The sequence below is a fragment of the Scyliorhinus canicula genome, chromosome 7, assembly GCF_902713615.1.
Source record: "Scyliorhinus canicula chromosome 7, sScyCan1.1, whole genome shotgun sequence".
Lineage (NCBI taxonomy): Eukaryota > Metazoa > Chordata > Chondrichthyes > Carcharhiniformes > Scyliorhinidae > Scyliorhinus > Scyliorhinus canicula.
The window spans coordinates 125,251,310-125,264,497 of NC_052152.1; the positions used below are offsets into that span (position 1 = coordinate 125,251,310).

At 50.0% G+C, this 13,188-nt stretch overlaps 1 protein-coding gene across 1 annotated transcript in view; it reads right to left on the minus strand.

Moving 5' to 3' along the window:
* LOC119969128 overlaps positions 1–13,188 on the minus strand; it is a 222,294-nt gene that overhangs the window by 18,639 nt on the left and 190,467 nt on the right. Inside the window, exon 4 of the mRNA XM_038802346.1 lies at positions 9,608–9,768. Within this exon, the coding sequence (XP_038658274.1) occupies positions 9,608–9,768 (161 nt within the window). The remainder of the gene's footprint in view (positions 1–9,607; positions 9,769–13,188) is intronic.

The following is a 13,188-nucleotide window of genomic DNA, read 5'->3' on the forward strand; positions in this document are numbered from 1 at the left end:
TGATTAGTAAGTTTGCGGACGACACGAAGATTGACTGTCAGAGGATACAGCAGGATTTAGATCATTTGGAGACTTGAGCGGAGAGATGGCAGATGGAATTTAATCCGGACAAATGTGAGGTCAAGCATTTTGGAAGGTCTAAGGGAATACACAGTGAATGGTAGAACCCTCAAGAGTATTGAAAGTCAGAGAGATCTAGGTGCACAGGTCCACAGGTCACTGAAAGGGGTAACACAGGTGGAGAAGGTAGTCAAGAAGGCATACGGCATGCTTGCCTTCATTGGCCGGGGCATTGAGGATAAGAATTGGCAAGTCATGTTGCAGCCGTACAGAACCTTAGTTAGGCCACACTTGGAGTATAGTGTTCAATTCTGGTCGCCACACTACCGGAAGGATGTGGAGGTTTTAGAGACGGTGCAGAAGATTTATCAGGATGTTGCCTGGTATGGAGGGCATTAGCTATGAGGAGAGGTTGAATAAACACGTTCTCACTGGAACGACAGAGGTTGAGGGGCGGTCTGATAGAGGTCTACAAAATTATGAGGGGCATAGACAGTATGGATAGTCAGAGACATTTACCCAGGGTAGAGGGTCAATTACAAGGGGCATAGGTTTAAGGTGCGAGGGGCAAGTTTCACAGGAGATGTATGAGGCAAGTTTTTTACACAGAGGGTAGTGTGTGCCTGGAACTCGCTGCCGGAGGAGGTGTGGAAGCAGGGACGATAGAGATGTTTAAGGGGCATCTTGGCAAATACATGAATAGAATGGGAATAGAGGGTTACGGACCCCGGAAGTGTAGAAGATTTTAGTTTCGACGGGCAGCATGGTCGGCACGGGCTTGGAGGGCGGAAGGGTGCTGTACTTTTCTTTGTTCTTTGTTCTTTCAGACAGGTAGGTGGGTGAGCAGGTAGAGGGTGGGAGGTGGGTGAAGGGGTAGGGAGGGAGGTAAGTGGATGAAGGGGTAGGTAGGTGGGGGAGGGGTGAGGAGGCAGGGACAGTGGAGGGGGAGGTTCCAAGGGGAGTCTGGTGCTTAGTAACCAAGTTACTCAGGAGTTAGAACTGGTTTTAATCATTCTCATAGAGGAATTGCTGAACAGAAGTTGAAACTTGTTGGGTAATTGTTGTATAGTCACGACATTGAAACTTCCAGTGGATTTCACAGTGCCTCTTGTGGGATCGAGGGTGGGGGAAGCTGCAGGTACGAATACGCCGGGATGGGAACTTCATGATGATAGTGAATTCTGACTTCAATTAACTTTGTAATAACCCATATGAGCCCCATGTTCGGGTACACAGAAGAAGAATTCAGAATGTCCAATTCACCTAACAAGCACGTCTTTCGGGACTTGTGGGAGGAAACCGGAGCACCCGAAGGAAACCCACACAGACACGGGTAGAACGTGCAGACTCCGCACAGACAGTGATCCAGCGGGGAATCAAACCTGGGGCCCTGGAGCAGTGAAGCAGCAGTGTTACCCACTGTGCTACCGTGCTTCCCTATAGGATGTGAGGCAACCAACCTCCACCATCCTCCCAGGAAGTGTGTTCCAGACCCTCACCACCCTCTGTGTAAAAAGGTTTTCCTCAAATCCCCCCTAAACCTCCCCCCCCCCACCCCCTTCACCTTGAACGTTTCTCCCCTCGTACCTGATCCAACAACTATGACCCGATTGATCTCCCCATGGGCTCGTGGAATATGAGCTCCCCCGCTCAGGAATGCAGGCCCAACAATGGGGCTCGTTGAATCGGACTGATAAAAGCCAGCCAGGCTGGGAACCAGCATCTTCAGATGGCTCCAGCTGGAACTACATGTAATCTCTTCACCCCTCCATCTCTCCATCTTTCCATCTCTCCGCCACTCCACCTCTTCACCTCTCCACCTCTTCATCACTCCACCTCTCCGCCTCTTCACCTCTCCACTTCTTCACCACTCCACCTCTCCACCTCTTCACCTCTCCACTTCTTCATCACTTCACCTCTCCATCTATCCACCTCTCCATTTATCCACCTCTCCATCTCTCCACCGCTCCAATCTCCACCTCTCCATCTCTCCATTTCTCCATCTCTCCACCTCTCCATCTATCCACCTCTCCACCTCTTCACCACTCCACCTCTCCGCCTCTTCATATCTCCACTTCTTCATCACTTCACCTCTCCATCTATCCACCTCTCCATTTATCCTCCTCTCCATCTATCCACCTCTCCACCTCTCCACCTCTTCACCACTCCACCTCTCCGCCTCTTCACCTCTCCACTTCTTCATCACTTCACCTCTCCATCTATCCACCTCTCCATTTATCCGCCTCTCCATCTATCCACCTCTCCACCTCTCCACCTCTTCACCACTCCACCTCTCCGCCTCTTCACCTCTCCACTTCTTCATCACTTCACCTCTCCATCTATCCACCTCTCCATTTATCCACCTCTCCATGTATCCACCTCTCCACCTCTTCACCACTCCACCTCTCCGCCTCTTCATATCTCCACTTCTTCATCACTTCACCTCTCCATCTATCCACCTCCCCATTTATCCACCTCTCCACCTCTTCACCACTCCACCTCTCCGCCTCTTCACCTCTCCACTTCTTCATCACTTCACCTCTCCACCTACCCACCTCTCCATTTATCCACTTCTCCATCTATCCACCTCTCCATCTCTCCACCTCTCCATCTCCTCATCTCTATACCTCTCCATCACTTCGCATCTCCATCTATCCGCCTCTCCATATATCGCCTCTCCATCTCTATGCCTCTCCATCTCTTTGCCTCTCCATCTCTTCACCTCTCCATCTCTTCGCCGCTCCATCTCTTAGCCGCTCCATCTCTTCGCCTCTCCATCTCTTCGCCTCTCCTTCTCTTCGCCTCTCCATCTCTTCGCCTCTCCATCTCTTCGCCTCGCCATCTCTTGCCCTATCCATCTCTTCACTTCTTCACCTCTCCATCTCTTCGCCTCTCCATCTCTTCGCCTCGCCATCTCTTCGCCTCTCCATCTCTTCACTTCTTCACCTCTTCACTTCTCCATATCTTCGCCTCGCCATCTCTTGCCCTATCCATCTCTTCACTTCTTCACCTCTCCATCTATCCACCTCTCCATTTATCCGCCTCTCCATCTATCCACCTCTCCACCTCTCCACCTCTTCACCACTCCACCTCTCCGCCTCTTCACCTCTCCACTTCTTCATCACTTCACCTCTCCATCTATCCACCTCTCCATTTATCCACCTCTCCATGTATCCACCTCTCCACCTCTTCACCACTCCACCTCTCCGCCTCTTCATATCTCCACTTCTTCATCACTTCACCTCTCCATCTATCCACCTCCCCATTTATCCACCTCTCCACCTCTTCACCACTCCACCTCTCCGCCTCTTCACCTCTCCACTTCTTCATCACTTCACCTCTCCACCTACCCACCTCTCCATTTATCCACTTCTCCATCTATCCACCTCTCCATCTCTCCACCTCTCCATCTCCTCATCTCTATACCTCTCCATCACTTCGCATCTCCATCTATCCGCCTCTCCATATATCGCCTCTCCATCTCTTCGCCTCTCCATCTCTTCGCCTCTCCATCTCTTCACCTCTCCATCTCTTCGCCTCTCCATCTCATCGCCTCTCCATCTCTTCGCCTCTCCATCTCATCGCCTCTCCATCTCTTCGCCTCTCCATCTCACCGCCTCTCCATCTCATCGCCTCTCCATCTCATCGCCTCTCCATCTCTTCGCCTCTCCATATCATCACCTCTCCATCTCTTCGCCTCTCCATCTCTTCGCCTCTCCATCTCATTGCCTCTCCATCTCTTCGCCTCTCCATCTCTTGGCCTCTCCATCTCTTCGCCTCTCCATCTCTATACCTCTCCATCTCTTCGCCTCTCCATCTCTTGGCCTCTCCATCTCTTCGCCTCTCCATCTCTATACCTCTCCATCTCTTCGCCTCTCCATCTCTATGCCTCTCCATCTCTTGGCCTCTCCATCTCTTCGCCTCTCCATCTCTATACCTCTCCATCTCTTCGCCTCTCCATCTCTTGGCCTCTCCATCTCTTCGCCTCTCCATCTCTATACCTCTCCATCTCTTCGCCTCTCCATCTCTTGGCCTCTCCATCTCTTCGCCTCTCCATCTCTATACCTCTCCATCTCTTCGCCTCTCCATCTCTTCGCCTCTCCATCTCTTCGCCTCTCCATCTCTTCGCCTCTCCTTCTCTTCGCCTCTCCATCTCTTCGCCTCTCCATCTCTTCGCCTCGCCATCTCTTGCCCTATCCATCTCTTCACTTCTTCACCTCTCCATCTCTTCGCCTCTCCATCTCTTCGCATCGCCATCTCTTCGCCTCTCCATCTCTTCACTTCTTCACCTCTTCACTTCTCCATCTCTTCGCCCCACCATCTCTTGCCCTATCCATCTCTTCACTTCTTCACCTCTCCATCTCTTCGCCTCTCCATCTCTTCGCCTCCCCATCTCTTCGCCTCTCCATCTCTTCGCCTCTCCATCTCTTCGCCTCTCCATCTCTTCGTCTCCCTATCTCTTCACCTCTCCATCTCTTCGCCTCTCCATCTCTTCGCCTCTCCATCTCTTCGCCTCTCCATCTCTCTACCTCTCCATCTCTTCGCCTCGCCATCTCTTCACCTCCCCATCTCTTCGCCTCTCCATCTCTTCGCCTCTCCATCTCTTCGTCTCCCCATCTCTTCACCTCTCCATCTCTTCGCCTCTCCATCTCTTGGCCTCTCCATCTCTCTACCTCTCCATCTCTTCGCCTCACCATCTCTTCACCTCTCCATCTCTTCGCCTCTCCATCTCTCTACCTCTCCATCTCTTCGCCTCGCCATCTCTTCACCTCTCCATCTCTTCGCCTCTCCATCTCTTTGCCTCTCCATCTCTTCAGTTCTCCATCTCTTCATGTCTCCATCTCTTCACCTGTCCATCTCTTCACATTCCCATTTCCTCCTACCCCCACCTCAGCATCTCTCCACCTTTCTGTCCCCTTTGCATACGTCTTGTAAAAATACAGGCATGTGATCAAGCGTTGCACCAATTATTGTAGAGTTTACAGTGCAAAAGGAGGCCATTCAGCCCATCGAGTCATCACCTGCCCTTGGAAAGAGGGCCCCACTTAAGCCCACACCTCCACAGCATCAACATAACCCAGTAACCCCATCTAACCTGTTGGACACTAAGGGGCAATTTAGCATGGCCAATCTACCTAACCTGCACATCTTTGGACTGTGGGAGGAAACCGTCGCACCCGGAGAAAACCCACACAGACATGGGGAGAACATGCAGACTCAGCAAGGATAGTGAGCCAAGTCGGAATTCGAACTTGGGACCCTGGAGCTGTGAAGCAACATTGTTAACCACAGTGCTACTATTCTAGTGGGATGGGACCCAGATTAGGAAGTTAGAGGTCAGTAAAGAAGCGGCAACTAAAGCCAGTAAGGTACTAGATAGTAAACTCATTGTGACTAAGGGGAAGAGTAGACAGGGAAGAGATGATGAAAGCAAAGGGACAGGTGGTCTGAGGTGCATTTGTTTTAATGCGAGAAGTGTAGCAGGTAAGGCAGATGAATTTAGGGCTTGGATCAGTACCTGGGAATATGATGTTATTGGTATTACTGAGACTTGGTTGAGGGAAGGGCAGGACTGGCAACTGAATATCCCAGGGTATAGATGCTTCAGCAGGGATAGAGAGGGAGGTAAAAGGGGTGGAGGAGTTGCATTACTCGTCAGAGATTATATCACAGCTGTGATTAAGGAGGGCAGGGTGGAGGATTCGAGCACTGAGGGAATATGGGTGGAGCTGAGAAATAGGAAGGGTGCAGTAACATTGTTGGGACTTTACTACAGGCCTCCCAAAAGCGAGCATGAAGTAGAGGTACAAATATGCAGACAGATTATAGAAAAATGTAGGAGCAATAGGGTGGTTGTGATGGGAGATTTTAACTTCCCCAACATTGAATGGGATTCGTGTAGTGTTGGAGGCGTAGATGGGGCAGAGTTTGTAAGGAGCATCCAGGAGAGTTTTTTAGAGCAGTATGTAAATAGTCCAAAACGGGAAGGGGCCATACTGGACCTGGTATTGGGGAATGATCCCGGCCAGGTGGTTGATGTTTCAGTCGATGATTACTTTGGGAATAGCGATCACAATTCCGTAAGTTTTAGAATACTCATGGACAAGGACAAGAGTGATCCAAAAGGAAGAGTACTTAATTGGGGAAAGGCAGAGTATAACAAAATTCGGCAGGAGCTAGGGAATGTGGAGTGGGAGCAACTGTTTAAGGGTAAATCCACATTTGAAATGTGGGAGTCTTTTAAGGAAAGGTTGATTAGAGTGCAGGACAGACATGTTCCTGTGAAAATGAAAGATAGAAATGGCAAGATTAGGGAACCATGGATGACGGGTGAAATTGTGAGACTAGCTAAGATGAAAAAGGAAGCAGACACGAGGCAGACACAACACAGGATCGAGGCAACTCAAAACTGATGATGCTTTGTAGGAATGTCGGGAAAGTAGGACGAATCTCAAACGCGCAATAAAGAGGGCTAAAAGGGGTCATGAAATATCTCTGGCTAACAGGGTTAAGGAAAATCCCAAAGCCTTTTATTTGTATGTAAGGAGCAAGAGGGTAACTAGAGAAAGGATTGGCCCACTCGCAGACAAAAGAGGGAATTTATGCGTGGACTCAGAGAAAATGGGTGAGATTCTTAATGAGTACTTTGCATCAGTATTCACAAAGGAGAGGGACAAGACGGATGTTGAGGCTAGGGATGGATGTTTAAATACTCTAGGTCAAGTTGTCAGACGGAAGGGGGAAGTTTTGGGTATTCTAAAAGACATTAAGGTGGACAATTCCCCAGGTTGGATGGGATCTATCCCAGGTTACTGAGGGAAGCGAGGGTTGAAATAGCTGGGCCCTTAACAGACATTTTTGCAGCATCCTTGAGCACGGGTGAGGCCCTGGAGGACTGGAGAATTGCTAATGTTGTCCCTTTGTTTAAGAAGGGTAGCAGGGATAATCCAGGGAATTATAGACCTGTGAGCTTGACGTCAGTGGTAGGCAAACTGTTGGAGAAGATACTGAGGGATAGGATCTATTCACATCTGGAAGAAAATAGACTTATCAGTGATAGGCAGCATGGTTTTGTGCAGGGAAGGTCATGTCTTACAAACCTAATAGAATTCTTTGAGGAAGTGACAAAGTTACCGGGTAATTGATGAGGGAAGGGCTGTAGATGTCATATACATGGACATGTATACATGGACAAGGCGTTTGATAAGGTTTCCCATGGCAGGTTGATGGAAAAAGTGAAGTGGTATGGGGTTCAGGGTGTACTAGCTAGATGGATAAAGAACTGGCTGGGCAACAGGAGACAGAGAGTAGTGGTGGAAGGGAGTGTCTCAAAATGGAGAAGGGTGACTAGTGGTGTTTCACAGGGATCCGTGCTCGGACCATTGTTGTTTGTGATCTACATAAATGACCTGGAGGAAGGTATAGGTGGTCTGATTAGCAAGTTTGCAGATGATATTAAGATTGGTGGAGTTGCAGATAGCGAGGAGGACTGTCAGAGAATACAACAAAATATAGATAGATTGGAGAGTTGGGCAGAGAAATGGCAGATGGAGTTCAATCCAGGCAAATGCGAGGTGATGCATTTTTGGAAGATCAAATTCAAGAGCGGACTATGTGGTCAATGGAAGGGTCTTGGGGAAAATTGATGTACAGAGAGATCTGGTAGTTCAGGTCCATTGTACCCTAAAGGTGGCAACACAGGTTGATAGAGTGGTCAAGAAGGCATACAGCATGCTTGCCTTCATCAGACGGGATATTGAGTACAAGAGTTGGCAGGTCATGTTACAGTTGTATAGGACTTTGGTTCGGCCACATTTGGAATACTGCGTGCAGTTCTGGTCGCCACATTACCAGAAGGATGTGGATGCTTTGGAGAGGGTGCAGAGGAGGTTCACCAGGATGTTTCCTGGTATGGAGGGTGCTAGCTATGAAGAAAGGTTGAGTAGATTAGGATTGTTTTTGTTGGAAAGACGGAGGTTGACGGGGGACCTGATTGAGGTCTACAAAATTATGAGAGGTATGGACAGGGTGGATAGCAACAAGCTTTTTCCAAGAGTGGGGGTGTCAGTTACAAGGGGTCACGATTTCAAGGTGAGAGGGGGAAAGTTTAAGGGAGATGTACGTGGAAAGTTTTTTTTACGCAGAGGGTGGTGGGTGCCTGGAACGCTTTACCGGCGGAGGTGGTAGAGACGGGCACGATAGCATCATTTAAGAGGCATCTAGACAGGTATATGAACGGGCGGGGAACATAGAGAAGTAGACCTTGGAAAATAGGAGACAGGTTTAGATAAAGGATCTGGATCGGCGCACGCTGGGAGGGCCAAAGGGCCTGTTTCCTGTGCTGTAATTTGTTTTGTTCTTTATATATATCCCTGCTTTGATCAATGTTGATTTCTGTCCAATTGGGATTTCTAACACTCCACACCTCGGAAATGAAGCTGCTGGAATAACATTCACTGGTTACTGTTTATCTCTGATGCTCACAGGGGTTAAGATCTGCACTGAATTCACTGAGTTCCTCTTTCCAATCAATGTTGCTTGACAGTTTATTCCTGCCATCACTGACATTTTATCATTGTACCAAGTATACAGCACAGCGACTTTCAAGATTGGCTGGTGATGGTCAAATAAGGACACTGACTCTAACCTGACCCTGACACAGACCCTGACTAAACGAAATCTCAAAGAGACAGTGATCCCGTCTCCTGGGATGGATCTGCCCTTTTCTTCTTTCTCCCTCTCCCTCTCTCTCTGTGAGTCTTTGTCTCTGTCCTTCCCGGGACAGCATGGTAGCACAAGTGGATAGCACTGTGGCTTCACGGCGGCAGGGTCCCAGGTTCGATTCCCCGCTGGGTCACTGTCTGTGCAGAGTCTGCACGTTGTCCCCGTGTCTGCGTGGGTTTCCTCCGCGTGCTCCGGTTTCCTCCCACAGTCCAAAGACGTGCAGGTTAGGTGGATTGGCCATGATAAATTGCCCTTAGTGTCCAAAAAGCTTAGGAGGGGTTGTTGGGTTACAGGGGTAGAGTGGAAGTGAGGGCTTAAGTGGGTTGGTGCAGACACGATGGGCCAAATGGCCGCCTTCTGCACTGTATTATGTTCTGTGTTGTTCCCTCTGTCTCTCTCTCTTTCTCAGACACTCTTTTTCTCTCTCTGTCTTTCTCACCCTTCCTCGCCCTATCTCTTGGTGAGTTTCTCTCTTGCACTCTGAGTCTCTCGGTTTCTGTCCCAGAAGCTTGCCTCAGGCTCAGGGTTTGAATCACTTTTTCCCAATTTTATGACAGAGCTGTTCAACTGTGTGCTGCCAGACGGCAGCACGGTGGCGCAGTGGTTAGCGCCGAGGTCCCAGGTTCGGTCTCTGCCCTGGGTCACTGTCCGTGTTGAGTTTGCACGTTTTTATGTGGGTTTCGCCCCCACAACCCAAAGATGCGCAGAGTAGGTGAATTGGCTACGCTCATTTGCCCCATAAATGGAAAAAATGAATTGGGTACTCTAAATTTATTTTTTAAAAACCATGTGCTGCCCTTTGTTTCCCAGTGTTGGTGCGCACCTTTTGTTTTGAAGGATTGATCACAAAGCTTGCAGTGATAGGGTCGAATGTTGGTGTGAGTCTGAAGATGGATCTTCAAAGTGCTGGGTTTCTTACAGCAGACCCCACATTCAGTGCAGATATATTTCCTTCGGCCACAAACTCTCTCATTGGCCTTCTCTCTGAAAAGATAATCAGAGTGTGCAGCATTTGTGAGGTAAAAGAGCGAGCAAATAAACATCACTCACTTCAATCACAGTTAATTAAACATCACTCACTCCATTCACAATCAAAATAAACATCACTCAACCCATTCACAATTAAATAAACATCACTCACTCCATTCACAATTAAATAAACATCACTCACCCCATTCACAATTAAATAAACATCGCTCACCCCATTCACAATTAAATAAACATCACTCACCCCATTCACAATTAAATAAACATCATTCACTCCAATCACAGGGAAATAAACATTACTCACTCCAATCACAATTAAATAAACATCACTCACTCCATTCACAATTACATAAACATCACTCACTTCAAGAACAATTAAATAAACATCAGTCAATCCAATCACGATTAAATAAACATCACTCACTCCAATCACAGGGAAATAAACTTCACTCACTCCAATCACAATCATAGAACATAGAACATAGAACTATACAGCGCAGTACAGGCCCTTCGGCCCTCGATGTTGCACCGACATGGAAAAAAACTAAAGGCCATCTAACCTACACTATGCCCTTATCATCCATATGCTTATCCAATAAACTTTTAAATGCCCTCAATGTTGGCGAGTTCACTACTGTTGCAGGTAGGGCATTCCACGGCCTTACCACTCTTTGCGTAAAAAACCCACCTCTGACCTCTGTCCTATATCTATTACCCCTCAATTTAAGGCTATGTCCCCTCGTGCTAGCCACCTCCATCCACGGGAGAAGGCTCTCGCTGTCCACCCTATCTAACCCTCTGATCATTTTGTATGCCTCTATTAAGTCACCTCTTAACCTTCTTCTCTCTAACGAAAACAACCTCAAGTCCATCAGCCTTTCCTCATAAGATTTTCCCTCCATACCAGGCAACATCCTGGTAAATCTCCTCTGCACCCGTTCCAAAGCTTCCACGTCCTTCCTATAATGAGGCGACCAGAACAATACTCCAAATGCGGCCGTACTAGAGTTTTGTACAACTGCAACATGACCTCATGGCTCCGGAACTCAATCCCTCTACCAATAAGGCCAACACACCATAGGCCTTCTTCACAACCCTATCAACCTGGGTGGCAACTTTCAGGGATCTATGTACATGGACACCGAGATCCCTCTGCTCATCCACACTACCAAGAATTTTACCATTAGCCAATATTCCGCATTCCTGTTATTCTTTCCAAAGTGAATCACCTCACACTTCTCCACATTAAACTCCATTTGCCACCTCTCAGCCCAGCTCTGCAGCTTATCTATGTCCCTCTGTAACCTGCAACATCCTTCCGCACTGTCTACAACTCCACCGACTTTAGTGTCATCTGCAAATTTACTCACCCATCCTTCTGCGCCCTCCTCTAGGTCATTTATAAAAATGACAAACAGCAACGGCCCCAGAACAGATCCTTGTGGTACGCCACTCGTAACTGAACTCCATTCTGAACATTTCCCATCAACTACCACTCTCTGTCTTCTTTCAACTAGCCAATTTCTGATCCACATCTCTAAATCACCCTCAATCCCCAGCCTCCGTATTTTCTGCAATAGCCGACCGTGGGAACCTTATCAAACGCTTTACTGAAATCCATATACACCACATCAACTGCTCTACCCTCGCCTACCTGTTCAGTCACCTTCTCAAAGAACTCGATAAGGTTTGTGAGGCATGACCTACCCTTCACAAAACCATGCTGACTATCCCTAATCATATTATTCCTATCTAGATGATTATAAATCGTATCTTTTATAATCCTCTCCAAGACTTTACCCACCACAGACGTTAGGCTCACCGGCCTATAGTTACCGGGGTTATCTCTACTCCCCTTCTTGAACAAAGGGACCACATTTGCTATCCTCCAGTCCTCTGGCACTATTCCTGTAGCCAATGATGACCTAAAAATCAAAGCCAAAGGCTCAGCAATCTCTTCCCTGACTTCCCAGAGAATCCTAGGATAAATCCCATCAGGCCCCGGGGACTTATCTATTTTCACCTTGTCCAGAATTGCCAACACTTCTTCCCTACGCACCTCAATGCCATCTATTCTAATAGCCTGGGTCTCAGCATTCTCCTCCACAATATTATCTTTTTCCTGAGTGAATACTGACGAAAAGTATTCATTTAGTATCTCGCTTATCTCCTCCAGGGCCGGCTCAAGGAACCGGCAACTCGGGCGACTGCCCGGGGCGCCATGTGCTCGGGGGCGCCAGAGACTCGGGTCCCGCGCATGCGCAGTTGGGCCGGTGCCAACCAGCGCATGCGCGGTGGCCGCCCGCCCCCAGGGCGGCCCCCCGGCTCGGTCCGCCCCCCCGCTCAGTCCCCCCCGCCCCGCCCTCGGGTCCGCCCCCCCGCCCCGCCCTCGGGTCCGCCCCCCCGCCCCGCCCTCGGGTCCGCCCCCCCACGTGTCCGCCCCCCTCTCGGGTCCGCCCCCAATTCGGGTCCGCCCCCCGCGTCCGCCCCCCCCTCGGGTCTGCCCCCCCGCGCCCTCGGGTCCGCCCCCCTTTCGGGTCCGCCCCCCCTTCGGGTCCGCCCCCCGCGTCCGCCCCCCCTCGGGTCCGCCCCCCCTCGGGTCCGCCCCCCCTCAGCCTCGCCCCCCCTCGGCCTCACCCCCCGCCCCTCCTCGGCCTCGCCCCCCCGCCCCTCCCCGGCCCCGCCCCCCCCGCCCCTCCCCGCCCCCCCCCGCCCCTCCCCGGCCGCGCCCCCCCCCGGCCCCGCCCCCCCCCCCCCCCTCGGCCCCGCCCCCCCACCCCTCGCCCCCCCTCGCCCCCCCCCCTCGGCCCCGCCCCCCCCCTCGGCCCCCCCCCCCTCGGGCGCCGAAGTTCAGCTTGCCCGGGGCGCCAGCAACCCTAGAGCCGGCGCTGATCTCCTCAGCCTCCACACACAACTTCCCACCACTGTCCTTGACTGGCCCTACTCTTACCCTAGTCATTCTTTTATTCCTGACATACCTATAGAAAGCTTTTGGATTTTCCTTGATCCTACCTGCCAAAGACTTCTCATGTCCCCTCCTTGCTCGTCTTAGCTCTCTCTTTAGATCTCTCTTTAGATCCTTCCTCGCTTCCTTGTAACTATCAAGCGCCCCAACTGAAACTTCCTGCCTCATCTTCACATAGGCCTCCTTCTTCCTCTTAACAAGAGATTCCACTTCTTTGGTAAACCACGGTTCCCTTGCTCGACCCCTTCCTCCCTGCCTGACTGGTACGTACTTATCAAGAACATGCAATAGCTGTTCCTTGAACAAGCTCCACATATCCAGTGTGCCCAACCCTTGCAGCCTACTTCTCCAACCTACACATCCGAAGTCATGTCTAATGGCAATCAAATAAACATCACTCCATTCACAATTAAATGAATATCACTCACTCCAATCACAATTCAATAAATATC